Source organism: Rhamphochromis sp. 'chilingali', assembly GCF_963969265.1.
Source record: "Rhamphochromis sp. 'chilingali' genome assembly, chromosome: 1".
Classification (NCBI taxonomy): Eukaryota; Metazoa; Chordata; class Actinopteri; order Cichliformes; family Cichlidae; genus Rhamphochromis; species Rhamphochromis sp. 'chilingali'.
Genome location: NC_137929.1, coordinates 42,106,029 through 42,125,746, shown reverse-complemented (window position 1 = coordinate 42,125,746; position 19,718 = coordinate 42,106,029). Strand labels below are relative to the sequence as shown.

The 19,718-nt window shown below is 39.1% G+C and overlaps 1 protein-coding gene and 1 long non-coding RNA gene across 4 annotated transcripts; both read right to left on the bottom strand.

Annotated features, from left to right (window-relative positions):
* Nucleotides 1–2,479: 2,479 nt before the first annotated feature.
* On the bottom strand, nt 2,480–11,964 carry LOC308406143 (E3 ubiquitin-protein ligase TRIM39-like). Of its 2 annotated transcripts, none has more exons than XM_080897012.1 (9): nt 11,822–11,964; nt 11,498–11,569; nt 7,760–8,352; nt 7,495–7,590; nt 5,079–5,312; nt 4,707–4,854; nt 4,584–4,610; nt 4,077–4,252; nt 2,480–3,986 (listed from the first exon to the last, which is right to left on the bottom strand). In XM_080897012.1, exons 3-9 carry the CDS (start codon nt 8,339–8,341, stop codon nt 3,615–3,617), a joined length of 1,635 nt encoding a protein of 544 aa, XP_080753138.1. In that variant the 5' UTR covers nt 8,342–8,352; nt 11,498–11,569; nt 11,822–11,964; the 3' UTR covers nt 2,480–3,614. The 2 variants fall into 2 exon arrangements, with proteins under 2 accessions (XP_080753138.1, XP_080753139.1); XM_080897013.1 differs by having other exon boundaries at nt 11,498–11,566.
* A 5,656-nt stretch (nt 11,965–17,620) lies between these two features.
* Nucleotides 17,621–19,162, bottom strand: LOC308405981. Of its 2 annotated transcripts, XR_013973430.1 has the most exons (4): nt 18,459–19,162; nt 18,291–18,373; nt 18,012–18,055; nt 17,621–17,898 (listed from the first exon to the last, which is right to left on the bottom strand). It is a non-coding gene; the product is annotated as an uncharacterized lncRNA (long non-coding RNA). The 2 variants fall into 2 exon arrangements; XR_013973429.1 differs by having other exon boundaries at nt 18,291–19,162.
* Between the last annotated feature and the right edge of the window lie 556 nt (nt 19,163–19,718).

The following is a 19,718-nucleotide window of genomic DNA, read 5'->3' as shown; positions in this document are numbered from 1 at the left end:
CCACTACATTGCACTGCTGATCCCACAATGTTTACACACACTCTTTGAAAATGATTATAAATAATGATTATAAATAAACCCAATATATACCTTAATGGATAACATTTTCTTCGATTTAGGAAAACAAATTTAAAAAGTGATCAAAATTACTTATTTTGATAGTACAGGGTTAGTCACTGATAATGATTTTGACCTCAGGGAATTTTTAAAAGGCTATCATACAAATCACGGTTTGTGGTTTATGACAGAAGAAAGAAATGATTACCGGTGTAGCAAATAAAGGGCTGTTTTTCAGCATAGCTCCTTTGGACCATCCCAAGAGGATTGCTGCTGACCTGAAGCACACCACAATCGCTGAGTTGAGCTGACGTTATCACAGAGAGTCCCCAGGGTATGAACGAGGGTTCGCTTCCATCAGACCACCTCCAGGACATCCTTGTCAAGCCGATCCACACCTGCTGGTTTGTCACCAAGGCTTGCAGCAGGTCATTTTCCTGCTGGTTCTGCACTCGGGCCAGATCTGTGTACGTAGCCCTGCAGTAGCTCTGAGCAGAGAGCCAGTCCATGGTGTTGGTGATCAGGACAAACCTTTCAGAAACGGCAGTGGCAAGTGCTACAGAAAAAAACAGATGTTTGGGGAAAAAATGCTCAGTTAGTCAGCAGAATAATTTTAATATCTCGAATTACATAATGATTATGATCCCGGGGTGCACAATGTTAGATCAAAGGTTTCCAGAATATTATAAAACAAAGTGCAAAAAGTTGCTGTACCATAATTCATAAGCATTTTGCTTGTAATTGCTTCTAATGTGCTTGTTTGGTGTCATCATTTCTGATTTGGTTCTTTATAATTTTCTCACTTTAAGTTTTAAAAGAGTGACTCTAGTTTCAAAGCAGGGGGGGAACTGTGGTATGGACTGTGGCTCACACAAAAGGTAAACAGCAAAGAAAAGTGTTAAAAATCTTACCAGTGTAGCAGAAGAAGCTTAAAGTGGAGTTGCACGGTGTAGCATACCATCCCCCTGTTGCTGACATGCTTGCACAGGACTGAACACTGGGCTCACCACTTGCCCAGTTCCAGTATGCAGGTTCTCCTTCTTTGTAGTCATCATTTTCAGACACTGACCAGCCCCAATCTCTGTACAAACCTAAGTACACAAAGGGACCACCAGACCCCACCAGACCTGCTAAATCCTCCAAGTCCTGCTCATCAGTTATGGTTGCCAAATCAGTGTACATGTCTCTACAGTACTGCTGGGCAGTGAGCCAGTCTTTAGGGTTGTTGATAAAGTGGTACAGAGGACGTTGGTAAGAGAAGGTGAAATGGCACAGACCTGTGTGTAATGCCAAAGATTAAAAAAAAACATTTGTATCACAGCTTTTATGCCTTCTACATCCGTCCTTCAACACTTCAGTATTGATGTAGATCAATTAACTTTAAAGGCAAGAGAGAAAATGTACTCACCAGAGAATAGAAAGATGCAAAACATCTTCTTCTCCATGGTCTCTGCTTTCAGAGAGATTAATGTATACTCATAAAAACACAAAAAGATGGATTACATTCAAATGTCAGGCCAAGGATACACAATAATCTAAGCCCCCAATAACTCCTACCTGTGAAGGAGACAGCTCTGATGAGAAAAGCTGGATGCAGCCTTCTCTTGAATCTGCAAATTCAAAGCAGGTGTCTGCCTGGATTTCCGGATCTTGTGTCCTTGCAGGTGGATGCAAAAATCTACTTTTGTTCAAGAAAAAGAGTTTTGCATGTCTGTACCTCCAGCAAACTCGGACACGTCTCAAACATAAACTCAACTGAGGATTATATTTAACAGTAAGAATTCATAAACGAACTAATTCCACAGTTTTCATCATCTCCACTGAGAGATTTGCTGCTTAAACTGACAAGACTCTATCTCATTAAGTGTTCTTGATAATCTTTTATATTTTCCTTAAGACTGGATTACATCCATCATGTCGAGGAAGAAAGATGACTCGAAATACTGAATGCTTTCGTAAGCAGTAACTTTGCCGTAACACCTGTACAAGATAAGAAAGTTTGAATATTGTGCTTTGCATTTGTTCAACATGTGCCAAGCATAAAAGCTGATTAAGCTGCAGAGACAATAACTTATCATAGATTTTCCTATAAGCATTTTTTCATATCAGAAGCAGGAGGACATAACTCAGAAGTCCTCGCTCTCTCATAGAGGACGAATAATCCCTCCTGCAGCATTTATCCTTAGTCAGAAGGCCTCTGTGAATGCAAAGCACATGGAAACACACGTAGTCCTGCTGGGACTGATTCAAATATTTATTTAAAAAACAAATCACCACAAAAAACTGATCAAAACATAGTCACAGCCTTATTCTGGCAATTTCTCTCTCTTTTTTTTAAATTAACTAACAACAACCATAATAAATAAGCACCAGTAAACAAGTGAAGTAGGGTCAGACTCAAAGGCGTATGTCTCTCCATCACTGTACTGAATTAGTGAGCACCATTAAACATTATAACGTTAAGTACATTGTGTAACTAAAATACAATTTGTATACAAATTCAGGTGTGGCAGCAGTGCTCTGGATCTCTGCTGCATTATGAAAAGGGCAGGATATACAATAAGACATTTTTGTCAAGCATTTAAGTGCATTAAGTTTGTCGCTCATTTAACATTAAAGATGTTTTTGTGCTTTTTCACATTTTTTGCCTCAATTCTTTATTTTATTTTAACCCTGTAAAGCCTGAAACATGAAATAATTGCCAGCAAATTCTAATGTTTTGCAGCTGAAGTGTTCATCAAATTTAAAAATGAATAAATTAAATATCAAATTATATATAGGAGTTTTGATTTGTACTACATTTGGCATTTTTGTCTACAGTTTGTTTATCTTGAAAACTTAAATAAAGAGGGTTAGGGTTCAAAAATCATACTGATGTCTTAAAATGGGCCAAATCTAATACATTTGACTTTACAGGGTTAGTGTTGCATGTTTCTGAGTGTAAGTCAGATGAAGTTTAAATTGATTTCTATAGTCATTCATTTTATATTTAGGATGACTTATAGTTCTTACTTAACCTCCCGAGTCCCTGCATCGTCATCTCATCTGGCATTCCTGCACCTTATACTCCAATCTGCGCATTAAAATGTTGTATGTTTCTTAAAACATTGTGTTCTAAACTACACTCATCAAACTAAAAAGAACCCAAACACTTTCTGTTCAAAGATGCAAAGATGAAGCTTAGTCGAGGCCAATTAATCCCAAATAGCTAGAAGAAATTAAAAATTGCATCTGAAACAGGAGATTGTGTTTTATTGTGGTTTCTTTCACGTCATGGACGATGATTGGTTAAAAAGACAATATATACAAAAAAGAAGCATTTCTTGCTGGTAGTGCAACTTTTTTGTCCAAAAAAACAACCTTTTTGAACAACAGCAAATATATTAGAGAAAGGCTCTTCATTTAAGCACCACTGTCACCATTCACATCAATACTTCAAGCCATGAAACATGTTACATAGAACCCAAATACCAAAAAAGCTTTAATATTAATATTCGAGTTTAGTAAAGATAAAACATCCCTTGCATCTTTAAAAAGCAGGTATAGGCTCTTCCAGTCTATGACTCATGATTGACAGCTGTGATAATCAATGGCCCTTTGTTTTTTCCTTCGTCGCAAACGCCCGGGCTGAAGAAGGGGTAAACTTTCTCAGAGAAAAGGCACCCAGTAAAGGTGTAGATGTGAGATCTGGCCTCCACGTCGAAGAACGACACGGTTCCCTCGTCGTAATCCGTAAAGACCCCCACAATCTCCGGTTTCTCCTTGAGAGGAAGACGGACCGAAGGGGAGTCTAAAGCTCGATACTCATCGCCGTTCCTCAAGCGCACTGTCCAGTAGCCGTTCTCTGGCTTGGAGGTGATCATGCCCTTCCTGTTGACAGACCCTTTGACCACGCCCAGATCCCAGAAGGTCTTTTGACCGACTGAAACCTGATTAAAAACCAAATATGAGAATGAGAGAGATCAAAAACGTGTTTTGCATTTCTAGGATTACTAGGATTTTATAATTAAGTAGTTCACCTGGAAGTAGAACCTCCCCGAGATGTAGCCTTGCTTGGCCAAAACACAGATGACAGGGTCGAAGCGTTGGGGGTTGTCTGGAACAACGTGAAGAAGCTCACCACGACCCGCTTGCTTCCCGTCAGCTGTTAAGACGATGTTTGGATGGGCAGTGTCCGGATCTAAAACCACGTCAACTACAAGGTAAAATGAAAATAACTTTAGCTTATACAACTTCTAATGGTTGGTATGCAAATCAGACATGATTGGCTTGCATATAATTAAGGTTTGTTCACCAAAATCATCTGAGAAATGCACCAGTCATCCTGCACCCATAATTTGAATAGAATAGAAGAATAGATACAAAAGTTAAGAAAGTTAAGAAAGCGTCTCTAAGCATATGACTAAAAGTATCTTTACAAGCATTCCTATACATAAGCACGCAAAACATGCATTTGCGTAAATATGACAGAATAAGACAGAAAGCAATGCAGTGCTATTTATTTATGCATTTAAATGTGTGCATACCTGCATATTTCTGCATCCTCTTCATCTCTGTCATAAGAAAAGTAAGATGATGAGTTCTGACATTTTTAAGAAGAGCTCCATCTCAAAAATAAAAGGCTGTTTTTCCTGCTAAGCTTGTGTCACCTTCTTTCTTCAAATTTTCCATTTCATTCATGAGGGTCCGTTCAACTTTAGACAACGCTCTCCGCACAGTCCCCACACAGAGCTCAGGTGGTATGTTGATCTCCATCCACTCTTTTGTGGGTGGAGGTGATGTAATAGAGGGCAAATGCTTTATAAGAGAGAAATAGAGCATAGAAAGTTTAATGCTGGCATTTAAAATGTGGTATTTTTAGATAACAAAATGACAAAAACTAAATGAATGCCCTTAACACACATTCAATATTTCCTACATATAAAGATGAGATTTTTTTTTTTAATGTAATTAAGTGATGCCAAAGCCAAAAAAGTTTCAACCGTCATCAGTCTAACTCAAAGTCCTAGTTTAATGTTAACCTGCAGGAGGTGCAGGTGATCCTCAGTGTTCTTCAGCTCCTCCATCTCCGTGTTTCTCCTCTGCAGCTCAGTGATCTCCTGCTGCAGCTCACTGATGAGCTCCTCCGCCCTCCTCTCCACTGCCTTCTGCTCCTCCTTTATCTCTGCATTCACTTCGGTCTGTCTCTCCTTGATGGTATGAATCAGAGACGTAAAGAGACGATCGCTCTCCTTCACCTCCATCTCTCCACTTACCTGAATGAAAAAGAAAAGATTAAGTTATGTGTTACGTTTGCTGCTGTGTGATCATCTTGGTCTTTTCGATGGTCTGTTTCTGAAATCCTTCCCTGCTTTTCCTGGACAGCTCCACCATGACATTGAAACCACTGACTGTCTTGTTGTATTACAACGACCTTTGGGTCCTTGAATTTTCATATGCATGTTCCTTTAATACAAGCAGCCCCTCTAAAAACTGCTTTCTGTGACAGCTCTGGTCTGTCCTGCTGCACTATGTAGCCCATCACACTCCAAAGACTACACAGGAATGTCTCAAGAAACCACATGGACTTAAGTCAGTAAATCAATCTGATTACGTGACTGTGCCAGAGATAGTATAAAAGATGTGGGGAAAAAACTAGTCAATCATAAGTCTTCAGATATCCTAGATAATTTGTTGTCCTTACCCTTCTGAATAACCATAATTTTGTTCATGTGTTCTTCAATAGGACCTGAACCTAGAGACTAAGCCCATAGTCTCATCCAGAATGTGCCTACTGAGGTCACAGAGAAAGGGGGGTAAGCTGAAGGCTATATTTGCATAGACCTAAATGCAATCTGATGTCATGGGCCATTTAGCCAAGGTTGTCTCTATTATGATTAATTATGTATCCTGGCGTTACGTCTTCAAATAAAGGACCAACACAGAAACGGGCAGAACAGTTCCAGAGGGTTTCATACTGTGACTATTGTCTACATTATACATGCTTCTCTAAACCCTAACGCTTAGTTACGCTGCAATATGTGTAGGCTGCTGCAGACTTTCCATGATGCACTGAGTGTTTCTACTTCACTCACCTTTTTCACTCCCTAAGTGTTTATACACCACTCTGTATTTAATCAACAATTTCCCCTGGGGATCAATAAATTGTTCTGATTCTGATTAAGCAGTATTATTCCAAGGCATTGCATACATTTTCACTGCTATAGATGTGTAGATGTTACTGAGCTTTATCTATCCAACAATTAGTTAAGCTGAAGGAATATTTTACGGACATTAAGACCTGGCTGACCTCCAATTTGTTGCTTCCAAATTGAGATAAAACTGAGGTTATTGAACTCGGACCTAAAAATTTTGTGTTTTCATGTTGTCTAACCAGATTCTTAATCTGGATGGCACAACCTTGGAGTTGTTTTTGAGCATATGTCCTTCAATGCACATATTAAACACATATGTAAGACTGCTTTGTAGCATTTCCACAATATCTCTAAAATGACAAACATCTTGTCTCAGAGCGATGCTGAAAAACTAGTTCATGCTTTTCTTAAATCATACCCTAAACCAGGGGTGCTGAACTCCAGGCCTCGAGGGCCGGTGTCCTGCAGGTTTTAGATCTCACCCTGGGTCAACACACCTGAATCAAATGACTAGTTCATTACCAGGCCTCTGGAGAGATTCAAGACATGTTTAGGAGGAATTTAGCCATTTAAATCAGCTGTGTTGGATAAAGGACACATCTAAAACCTGCAGGACACCGGCCCTTGAGGCTTGGATTTGGAAACCGCTGACCTAAATCCTCTCTTAGTTATGCTGCAATATGTGCAGGCTGCTGCACACTTTCCATGATGCAAGAAGTGTTTCTTCTTCACTCACCGTTTTCACTCCCTATGTGTTTATACGCCACTCTGCATTTAGTCATGTGTAATTATTCTCTGGTTTTCTTCCACAGAGTGCCTTTTGTCCTCTCTCCCTTCTCCCACGTGCCCCGTTTCCTCTATATATGTTATTCTCTCATTTGAGTTTTGCATTTGTGCAACATGATGCATTTGCTTGTCTGTGTTCTTCTCCGTGTTGTTCTCTGTGGTTTTGCATCTTCATTTTTGCACACTTTAAATCCACCACCTTGCAACGGCAAGGGCTGCCCCTGGTGGCTGTTCAAAATGAAGCAGGTTCCTCACTCGCTCCACATTTAAGAATGTGAATCTGTCCTATATACGGTCTATGGATTATACATCTTCTTGGTCTAATTTCATGAAACTAACTGAACTATTTATACGCCTAGCCTCCTAAAGAACTGGTGTTTGTGTAAAAGTCTCTCTAAGCTTTTACCAAACTCATGTCAGACTTTCTAAACACATTTTTTGACTTTAACCAAAACAAGAAATCAGTAAGAGAGAATCCAACAAACCACATGACAGAAATATTTGCGTCGTGGCTCACCGTGCTGAGCTTCAAACAGTTTTTGATCTCCTCCCCTTTCTTCAGTCGCTCCTGGATCATCTCCTGAAAGTCAGCCTCACTCTTCTTAATAAGGACCTAATCAGGCACAAAATAAATGAAAAGGCATTGCTGATTGGCATGACTACAGGAAGTTGAATCATTATTCTTTTCCTCGATTCGTGTTTAAGTGTGTGTAAGAGGAACCATAGATTTATAAGTATACATAAAAAAATTGTTCTGACAGTTTAGAAAGTTCACCACACACCTTCCTCTCCGTGCTCTCATCCTCTACAGAAACAACCTTATGATCTCTGTGCTCAGTCTCAGTGCAGAACTGGCACACACACTTCTGCTCATCCCTGCAGAACATCTCCAGCAGCCGCTCGTGCTTCTTACACATCCTGTCCTGCAGGTTCTTCACCGGCTCCATGAGCTTGTGCAGCTTCAGGGTGACCACCCTCTTGTGAGGCTCCAGGTGGGATTCACAGTACGATGTCAGGCACACCAGGCAGGATTTCAGTGCTTTCACCTGCAGGGACGTGGCGGCACAGACATCACACACCACCTCACCAGGCTGGGCTGAAGACAGCGGCGCGGCCGATGAGCAGACTATCATCTGTTTGAATGTGTCTGCGAGCTCTTTGAAAGCTATATTTATGCTTATTTCAGGCCTTGAAGGGAACGACCTGTCACACGCGGGGCACTGGCAGACGTCAGTGCCTTCCCACTTGCTCTGAATGCAGGCTTGGCAGAAGTTGTGTCCGCAGGGAGTCGTCACCGGGTCTGTGAACACCTGCTCACAGACGGGACAGTAGAACTGTTTTTCTGGTAGCATGTTGGAGGCCATGACCTGCAGAACTGTAAATGAGGAAGTCAAATGATAAGCTGCAGGCAGAGGGAGTAAATGCAAATGTCTGAATGTCGTGATGAGAGGAGAGCTCGATAAAACGTATTGTTCATATCCGAAAACACTACCAGAAAAAAATTATTTTAGCAACCTTGAGGCAACAAAAGGACTTTATTAACAAACGTTTAGCACTCTTGTGACTTCTGCTTGTGTGCGTGTGTGCGTGTGTAATTGTGTAATTGTGTAAATATGTTCAAGCATGCACTTCTTGAAATTCAGGCTGCATACACCCTGCACTCTTCAGTGTGCTTAATGAATGAGTCATTGTTTCCCAAACTAACACACCCATTCTTTCCACATGTTATTACTGTGATATAATAATAGTCTACTCTTCCACCAATCAAAATATCTTACTTAGAGACCAGAGGTATAATTATAGTGACTTGCTACAAAAAGCACTTCTGAACTCATAAGTGTGAGACTAGTTTCACAAAGCATGAAAGCAGCAATTTAACCCAAGAAATATTAAAGACTTTTGCAATTTGTTTTGATTTTATTTGGGGCAATTGTGGCTCAAGAGTTGGGAGTTCATCTTGTAATCGGAAGGTTGCTGGTTCAAGCCCTGGCTTGGACAGTCTCAGTCGTTGTGTCCTTGGGCAAGACACTTCACCCGTTGCCTACTGGTGGTGGTTAGAGGGCCCGGTGGCGCCAGTGTCCGGCAGCCTCACCTCTGTCAGTGCGCCCCTGGGTGGCTGTGGCTACAATGTAGCTTGCCATCATCAGTGTGTGAATGTGTGCACTTTGGGGTCCTTAGGGACTAGTAAAGCGCTATACAAATACAGGCCATTTATTTTAAAGGCAAGACTGTAAAAATATTATGCAAAGTCATTTAAGGTGAATCCAGATATTTGGAAATTCTGCAATGAAATAGGTACATTTGATATTAATGGTTAAAATTAATACGTTTTTAATTAATTATTTATTTAAGATAAAATGTATCAACTGAAATATGGTATTAAGTTACACAAGTTAACTGCTGTCATTTATGAGCAGTAACTCCGACAAGTCAGCTCTGACAAGTGTTCAGGGTTTTTTTGGTTTGTTTGTTTTGGGTTTTTAGTCCACGTTGTTTCCGTTTCTTCATGAACGTTGCCAACTTGTCACCATCTCATTGGTTGGTCCCGCCTTGAAGCTTTACTCTTAGTGCTTTTTTGCCTCTATCATCATCTTGGTGTTTCCATAGTGAATGTGAGCAGTGTGATGACAGTCTGAGAAACCAAGGGTGACTTTTCTAGTAGAAATTGGCTTTGATTTTTAGATCAGAAAGATCATGTCCATCATTTATATACAGTTTATGTTTCTGTCTTAACCTTCTGAGGTGTGAGTCCCTATTTGAGGCGACTTTTGTTGTGATTTGGCGCTATATAAATAAAATGGAATTGAATTGAATTATTTCTAACCCTTGTTGACCCTAATTTCACCCTTTGTTCCCTCTCTTGGTTCACATTTGTTGCCTAATGGACAAAACTGAAGAGAACAATTTAATAAAAAGTCCATTTTCTGATTGTCCCAGTTCAGAGTTGGGGTTAGACGTTAATAGCAGGTGGTGAGGGGCAAGGGCTGTGTGTTTTTTTGGGCTTCCCCAATCTGATCTGATATTGATTTGGCAAAGAGGGGAATAAAAGCAATGCACAGGCCATCATATGTCACTACTGGGCCTTGAGTTATAGGTATTGTTGCACTCAAGTTCTTCTAGTGTGTTAAACAATTAGGGTTGGGGTCCTGACGTAGGCTAGTAGACGGGTTTAAGGGTTGGGAGTATCATAATGACTTAGATCAGCGGTCCCCAACCTTTTTTGCGCCACGGACCGGTTTATGCCCGACAATATTTTCACGGACCGGCCTTTAAGGTGTCGCGGATAAATACAACAATATAAAACTAGTACTGGTACTGAAAAAAAGAAGATTTATTCGTAACACACGTGAAAAGACCCAGGAAAACCGAGTTAATGATAAAAATGATAACAAAATAACGCTGAAAACCGATAAAAACCCTGAAAACCATACATTTCACACCTGAGCCTCAAATCTCTCGGGGCCGGTACCAAACGACTCACGGACCGGTACCAGTCCGAGGCCCGGGGGTTGGGGACTGCTGACTTAGATGTTAAAGGGTTAAATGCTCACAAACATAGTGGTGTTGGAAGAACTCCTACCACAGAAGAATATGAGGAAAGCAGCTCCTGAAGAAAACCCAACCCGGCAGTTATTACCAAATAACTACGATTAGTAAAAACTGAACTTTACACCCTTTGTTACAGAATCAGTTTAGCCAAATTTGCGGTTAACAAATGAAAGTTTATTGCCCTTAGCTTTGCATAATTACTGCTTCTCTCCAGAAGTACCAGAATCAGCCAGCCAGCTCACTAATGTAAACTTTTCATATTATTTGTTTAATCTACTCCATAAACCAAGGTGTAAAAACAGCAGTGGTGGTTTCTTATCCAAGTAACGTGAAGCCACAGCGAGACACAGCCAACTTTTTACACCTTTTTAAAATCTTTATAGTGAGCTAAGTTTGACAACTGCTACGCAGTCACTACACAAACGGATTTATATGAATCTCCCCAGCCAAGAACAGGCATTTTACTCCAAACTCCCTCAAGAACACATTGCAGCGCACACACAGTGAAGGCTTTTAGGCCATATACAGCTCTAACTGAGTCAATCATTACAAACTTCAGTCATCATAAAGATTTATTCCATACTTGGAACAAGCTGATCGGGCAGTGAGTGGATTTTAACTACGCTGAAAGTTACAAAACTAAAGAGGAAGCAGCTCATGTAAAGGCACCAATTAAATGCATTCAGTTAACAAGTGCACAAACAGGTGGCTGTTTCTTTTTTAGAGGATAGTCTTAAGCACACAAGTGAAGCTTGTTACATTTCAAATGCAAACAACTAGCAACATTTTACATGTGTTATTACTGTACTCTTTGAATACTCAGGATTTAGCTTTGTGCAGCAGGCCGGCTATCTAAACAACTGTCCAATAAGGGGTGCACATGCTGTTCCTCTTTTGAATTAATGATGCTGCTTGACCTGATCTGTTTCACAGTTTAAGAATTAAATAAAAAACTTTCTGCTCATACTTACAGCTTTTCTTCTGTAATGGAAGTTATCCAACCACTCCTGTGTTCTTACTGACAGCAGATCAGGTGACTCCTGCTGCATAAATTGGCATGAATAGATAACAGGACTAGCTGTTAAACAGGAAAATGTAACGTCACAACTGTTATTCATCCCTCCCACTCCTGAGCCCTGCTCCAGTTTCTCTTTACTTCCTAATCTTAAAACGGCAGCATTCTCAGCACAGCCCAGCATTAGTTACATACCACATGAATGTGCACGTTTAGCACATACTTTGTGTGCACAGGAGTGTGTAATAATAGGTTTCATACTAGCAAGGAGTGTGTTTACCTCATGGGTGTGGTGTTTAAGTCCAATGGTTCAATGTTTTCTCCTCACGAAGGCCTTAGACAGCAGAATACTCTGAGGAATGCTGCAGAGCTTTGCACTGGTTAAAAGGACATGTTCAGCTTTCATAATCAAACTTGAATAAAAGCCACGAGGAAGAACAGATGGGTACAGGCAAGGCTGGCTGATATCATCTCTGAATGGAGTTACAGTAGCTGTTTCACACCCACTGGGGCTCTTAGATAAAAACTGGAGCCAAACTGGTTGGTTTGAGCTCATTTTCAGATTAGTGATCATGTGACTGGCGTGTGATGGAGTCTTTTCAAAACAATGGAGGTGTTGAGCTCCGACTTTAGAACAAATTTACTGAGTGGTACAGTTTCATAAAGTTTCTTCTTCTTCTCCATTTCAATTTTAACTCTATATGTATCCTACATATTGCGCTTTACTATTTTTAAATTGTTTCATAAGAAGTGATGAGTACATATCCCATATGAAATATTTTAAAAGTACAGGGTACAGCTGCAAAGTATTGACAGCATTGTTAACTAGTAGAAGGATTTTAAAGGTATAATGTACTGTGAAGTGATTTTAATCCTTGGCTAATACGGTCAAATTTCTGCATAACTCTAAGGTGTCTGGCTGCTGAATTTCCAATAAACTGAAGGAAAAGTGATAAGTACAGCTGTGTGTCATCTGCATTAGAACGCTACGATATGTTTTGATTCGTTATGACAGTGCCAAGTGGGACCATGTAAAAGTTAAAGAGTAATGGACCAAGGACTGACCCTTGAGGAACTCCTGATTGATTTTTTATTTTTGCAGATCTAAAACTGCTAATTGCAACATAAAAACCTTTGCTCTTTAGATACGATGAGAGCTAGTCAAGAACCTGACCTGTTAAACCAACTGAGTCATGAAGCTTTTGAATTAAAATGTCACGATGCACGGTGTCAAAAGCAGCAATGAGATCACCTAAGAATGAGACTTTCTGTCACCGTTGATCTTTAGGTCACTGACCTGTTTCTGCGCTATGATTCAATCTGAACCCTAACTGGCACTTATAAAGTCAATAAGTTGAAAATTGCTTATTTAGTTGTTTGTAAACATTTGTCAAATATTCCACTGTATTTAATGAGAGTTTCCACACAGGGATAGGTTTATAATCGCTAATTATAAATAAATCTAGGCTGAGATTGCAGCACATTTGAGAGAAACATGGAATGCAGTCTGGTTCTGCAGGAAGTTTCTTCCTGTTACAAGTTTTTTCTTCCCACTGCTGCCAAGTGCTCAAAGGCGGGGTTGTCTGATTGTCTGGTTTTTCTCTGTACTATTGTAGGGCCTTTACCTTACAGTACAATGTACAATATAATAATAAGCACCTTGAGGTGACTGTTGTTGTGATTTGGAGCGATATAAACAAAACTTAATGCAATTGAACTGAGTAGATTTGAAAAGTTTGGTGGGGATCAGCATTAACTGTGCATCCGAAATCAGAAAAAAGTTGTGTCCACACTAGACTCAAATTACACCCATGTATATACGGTTTCACATTCAATAAGAAAAAAGACATAATTGATGCCTTCTGTCTCAATGTGACTATTTACCTGCATGCAAAGCACACGCAGAACCTTGTGCTGCTGTCATTTACGTGCCTGCAGGCGTGCTCACATCAACAACTGCTGACAGAAAACATTTCCTGACTACATATCATGAGTTGTGTAGCCTACAGCAGTCATACCACACCCATATTAAAACCATTAAAAATGCTCTTTTTCCAGATGTCATCCGCATTACCATAAATGTATAAGAGTTGGACTAGATGTTTGGTCCTCCTGGTGTCTGTCCTGTTATGGAATATGTTTGAAGTTGATAAAAAAAATTTAATATCATAATTTGCAAAGCCTTGAGGGAGTCACGGCTCCTTTTTATCTCGCTCTCTCTTTTGCTAGGCAAAGCATTTCAGTGGAAGGTTTATCACTTCATATGACATGTGAAAATTAAGTGGGAGAGAAGTAACACCACTTGATGCTCAAGACCTTAAAGATACAAAAATAAGAATAAAATATTGAATATAAAGCTCGTTACACTTTAAGTAAGAAAGCACACTTATAAATGTCAAATACAGATAGATTTCCTCTCAAAGGTCACATTTATTGTGCTTTCCTCCTTTCATTCAAAAGGTCACAGAAAATATTTATTATTACAGAGAATTATTATGATTGAGAATGCAACAACAAACAAAACAAGTAAATAACCAGAGGTTCAAACACAACACATGTAATGCTATCATATAAAACAGGGCTCCTGCACACCTACTGGTCTAACAGAGCTAAGGCTGCTGACTGCATCTTGTGGGGTCGACATCTCTGCTTTGTAGCTTTAAACACACACAGTGTCAGCTTGCTGCGATAATAAATGTGTGGAAGACTTTTTTCAGGTGTTGGCTTCAAATTTGGGATTCAAATCCGAAACTGACAAATTTTTAATCTACTGGCTCAGCAGTCCAGTTTGCAGTTACAATAGCAAAACTGCTTTGGTACACAAAACAAATCCATTGCTCATTATTGCTGAACAACAACTAATGAGTCCATTTCAATACGAACATTTTAAGCAAAACCATAGCTATGAAAACATTGCTCAATTATAGCTTTTTAAAGGTTTAGCAAAGCGTCCATGCAGGGAGTGAAATACTGTGCCTGTTCTCCATCAAGTTTTTTGAATATTGTCTAATTTATTTATTTATTTTAATATGCATTTATACAAAAGGAAAGAGTACCCGGATGTCAGCAAACTGTTTGCATCAGGCATAAAACTTTGCATGTGTTTGCATGGCTGAACGCAGCTCTGCACCACAATCTATGACCTCATACCTCTGCTTTGATCGCTTTTTGCCTATCAAGATTCTTCATAAATGGTTCAAATGACTCAGTCAGATCTGCAGTTTGAAGAAAGAAAATAAACAAATGAACACGCTATCACTCCAGCTTCAGCTCCGAGTTCAACACAAGGTGATTTAAAAGCTTGGCATCGCTGCCCTTTAAAGCGCTGCATACATCACTGAGCATAGGCTGTACCTAGTGATGGTGAGATGAAGCCTTGTGGTGAACTGAAGCTTTCCATCCAACTGGTCGACTCATGGTTTGAAGCACTGTGATGATTCATTTGCTCTACTGCGCCATCAAGTGGACGATTCAAGTGAAACAGGCTCTGTGATTATAATGATGTGATGTGTAAACCTCTAAACTGAACAAATAAATTGTTTTCATGGTTATTTATCATGAATATTGTCTCAGTATGTCTGATACGAAAGAGAAAGTGGAAACTATCAGGACAGAGTTTTGGTATGATTGTGTAACTGTGTAATCATGACACAAACTAGTGTGTGACGCTTCACTCTTTAATAAACTAAAAGACAGAAATCAGATTATAGGAATCTGTGGTGTTGTTCATTTATATTATGGTACTTATCATTCGTGATATTTATTACTGTGCGCATACTTTATTAGGAGAGATGAGATGAAAATGTTGCCAGACAGGAGAAAATCTTCTCTTCCTTGCTCGTTCCATCAAGTAGAATTGCTCAAGTATCTATGTAGCACGTACGTAATCCAATTCCACAACACAAAGTGATGGGGAATCAGCTGTGTTTTGCTGCCCATTTTATGTCTAATCTGGCGCAAACCAGCGAGCCAGTTCCTAAATCAGTCACATGGTACGGACTGCCCACGAGGCCTCGAACATCACTGTATATGTAATCAAAGCAAGCCTCACAAAAACTCCCCCGAGATTACTCGACTCACGCTTCAAAGCTTCGACACACAGGACACATCACCATCGGTCACTTACTATAGACATCTCTGCATTGAATCATACTTGTTATTAATCTCTGACTATCTTCCACAGCATGTTTCTTCCTGTTAAAAGGCTGCAGTTCATAAACAAAAGTATCACCTGCCATGCCTGAACATAGGTGCTGGTATGGCACAGTGAATGAATCTTGACTCTTTGAATTTTGATATTTTTTACCCCTCAAATGAAGGTGAGCTAAATATTAATATAATATTTTCAAGGTCTAGTTGAATCATGGGCTCATTAGCTTGTTCAATTTACAATTCTAAAGCCCGGTTTGTGGTTCAGTATGAGAACAGACACTTCAAGCATAAAATGCAGAGCTGTTCCTTTCAGAGTTAATTCGCCGACATCCTATTTTCACAACTACGCTAACGTCATGTACATTTTCCTTCACAAATTTTCAGTCAGACTATATCCATGTCTAAATGTGTTAATTAGCCATATTATTATGACGATATTACATATGAAACAGTGCAGTCTGGTTCCACTAATAGTAGCAAAAACTGAAATCATTTTCCCCCTCTGGGTCTCATGAGCTTTTTGGGCAGACAAGATTTACTGTTTACATTGGATATTCTTTCTGTTTGGTCTTTGTAGCAACAAGCAGCAGTTTGGAGCTGAAAACATTACCACTTCATATGTACATTATATATGCAGGCTTTATGATTTCTTGGGAACCATCAGTGTTAACATGTTATTTTAATTGACTGCAATAATTATGTTGCCTTATGATAACAAAAAAAAAGTCTTACAATGTTGAACTAGTCAGTTTTGTTCTTAATTGGTAGTAGTTTCATTGACATGTAACAGTTGCTTCCTCTTGGAACTGCTGCACTCGTGGATGCATTAAAGACAATTAAAGAGAGCTCTGTGTGGGTCTGTCTACACTTACATAAGAAAATGTAGCTTTTTTGTGTGTTTCATCCACATGTAAACAGCTTTTTAGATAACTGAAAACAGCACTTTGGAAAACTGCTTACAGGGTGAAGGTTTTAGAAAGTTACTTTATGTGTTCACATGTGGACAAGGAAAACGGCTTCCAGACATCAAAGGCGTGGGTCTCTATTTCCTTCTTCGATGTCAGAATGTGCACAGTGTTGGTGATAGTTCCTCCTAGGCTTCTGATTGGCCCGCCTTTTAATACAGACAAGATTATATCACCACCTGCAGCGCTGTCATGCTCTTGACAGTACTTGACATCATTTTTGCACTTTTGGCCCTTTTGAGCAAATACAGTACCAAAACCCCCTACTCAGTTGCATTATGTCTCTCAGCAGTAGTAGAAACTAAAGCAGAGCCCAACTTAAACTATAGTGTCCATATACACCATCTGTGAAACACAAACACTTAAACCCCAAGTGAGTGTTCCTTCTCTTCAGCTGCAACTTTGGTTGGCAGATTCAATTCAGTTTAATTTTAGTTATCTAGCTCCAAATCACAACACTCGCCTCGAGGTGTTATATATAACTACAATGAGCTAACCCTGAACAAGAACTTTGCAACAGTGGGAAGGAAAAACTCCCTTTTCCTTTTAACAGGTAGAAACCTGTCAGAATCAGGCTCAGGGAGGGGAAGACATCTGCACTGACCGCTTTGTTGAGCAAGACAGGACAAATTAAATACACAGTGAAGGAGGGCCAGAGATTAATAATGATGATTAAATGCAAAGTGGCATGTAAGCACAGAGAGAGTGAAAAAAGTGTAGTGAAGAAGAAACCATCAGTACATCATGGGAAGCCCCAAACACTCTAGGTCTATTGAAGTGTAACTAAAAAGGAAAGTTTTACGCATAGATTTCCACCTAAATGCTACTTTGTCATAAGACCCCTATAATGAGCAAAAAGGTCACAGGTTGCAAAAATATATAGAGTCTGGTACATAAATAAAAAGTCCCATATAATTATACACGTGTATTTTGATTTATTTTATTGAGTCTAAAATACTGAGTCTATATAAGCCAAGTCTATAATGTGCCAAATTTATATTGCAGGAAGCAGAACATATAGCTTTGTTCAGACGTGGTTTGGTTTGGTAAAAAAAACTGGACCAAAGACCATATGTTCTATGTGGCAAATTAATAGAAAAATTACATTCAGTTACAAAGAGTAACAATTAACAATTCACAAAATGATCTTAGTAAGCAAGTAGGTTCATTGCACCCTTGTTGTCAAACACTTAATGTGTTACTTGCTTCGTTGCAGGTCTCTCATGCCCTTTGGATTATCCTGTAATTGACAGAAAGGAGAATGAGTGATCTAATCATTAAAAAATATCCCTGATAATTGTGTTTCTTAAGGAGTGTAATAGATCAGAGATGGCCATGATAATGGGGGCTTACAGGGAATATCTCTTCCGTCTGCTTAAAGCGTGAAGAAGCCTTCTCTAGAAAGAATGCCCAAAATATAAATGCGAATTAGTAGTCAGATATATTTAATGCATTTTGTTATATCGTATAAATCTTTATTTATATATAGAATTTGTGGCTGATGCATGCACACACACACACACACACACACACACACACACACACACACACACACACACACACACACACACACACACACACACACACACTTAATAACAATTTAAAATTCAAAGGAATATTAAGTTGCCTTACTGCGCAGTATCTTTCTTGCCAATACAGCCAAGCCCAGTAGAAGCAGGAGAGACGAACACCCCACTATAGACTCCAACATGTAACTAGGAAGCAGGCACAAAGCAGACTGAGCAGACAATCCACCTTCGACATCCATTAAAGTGAAAATAAAGAAGTGCTGACTTTTACCGGTAACGGTTCCAGGGCTGACTCGGAGTAGGTGGGGATGTCACGGGCTCTGTTTTTGAAGGTAAAGATATTGTAACAACTCTGTAAATATGCTGTGATAGGTAAAGAGTGTTTCCAGCATCCTAACATCAATATTACTCATAGGTGACTTTTAATAATCGATACCCTGAACAAGTAGAGACTTGAGAGCCTCTGCCATCTGTCACAAACACATATTGATCTTTAAAGCTGCTTCTTCCCATTTCAGCAGCTACAAGGTAACATGGAGAAAATGCCAAGCAATCACAAAAAAACTACAATGCATGATTTAAAATGCTAATAGGTTATGCAAATGATAAGCTGCAATCATTTATTTGTCTTGGAAATGTTGCTATTACTCTAACCTAAGAACACAGAGATGGTAAATATGCCTGTATTAGCATGTAAGGACTGTGAAACATGGGAAGGGTCTTAGTTTGTTTTCTTTCACTTAAAATAATGTTGTCTATAACACAAAATGGCATTATGTTTGTTAAAATCATTTGCAACCGATGATACACAATAATGACACAATCTCAGACTATGTCTGTTTAGCATTTTAGCAATTTTTGGTTCGTTCTACAGTTACAGGTCAATTTCATGTCAACGAGCTTTATCAGCCAAACATTCATTTCAGGCAATGATAAATATCATGGTTGTTTTTAATTAATTTTTTAAAAATCAACCGTTTCCATCATTTATTTTTTCCTGGCCATTTAGCTAAATGTAGAGTTTTGCTATTCAAATTAACACTAGGCTGCATTTAGAGGTGACATGTTAGCGAGGGCCTAAAACTAAAGAATTGTCAATTGTTTCACCTGTCACCCTGTTTTCCTTGATAACACATTCTATCATGATTTAGACTTAGTCTAATTAATGCACCACATGCTGATTTTGAGAGAAGCACTTAATATTTATAGAAACAGAGAGAGAAAATAGCAATGTTTTTATCTGAATACAGGCTTCTCTTTTCCTCTTAATGCATGCCGTCAGCTGTGTTGCTCTTTTTATTTCTTTTACACCCAACTGTGTTACATGTGATTTTTGCATCATAAATCTTTTAAATGTTGGCTGAATAGCAATAAAAATATAGGATCAACATAAGGATGTTGAATAACTCTAGACTCCCTATGATGAAAAAAAAAATCATCCTTGATGATATCAGCACACAGAAAATCCATAATGAAGTTTAATTATCACAGTTTCGAGTCAGTTAGACAGCAAAGCTCAAAAGTGTAATTT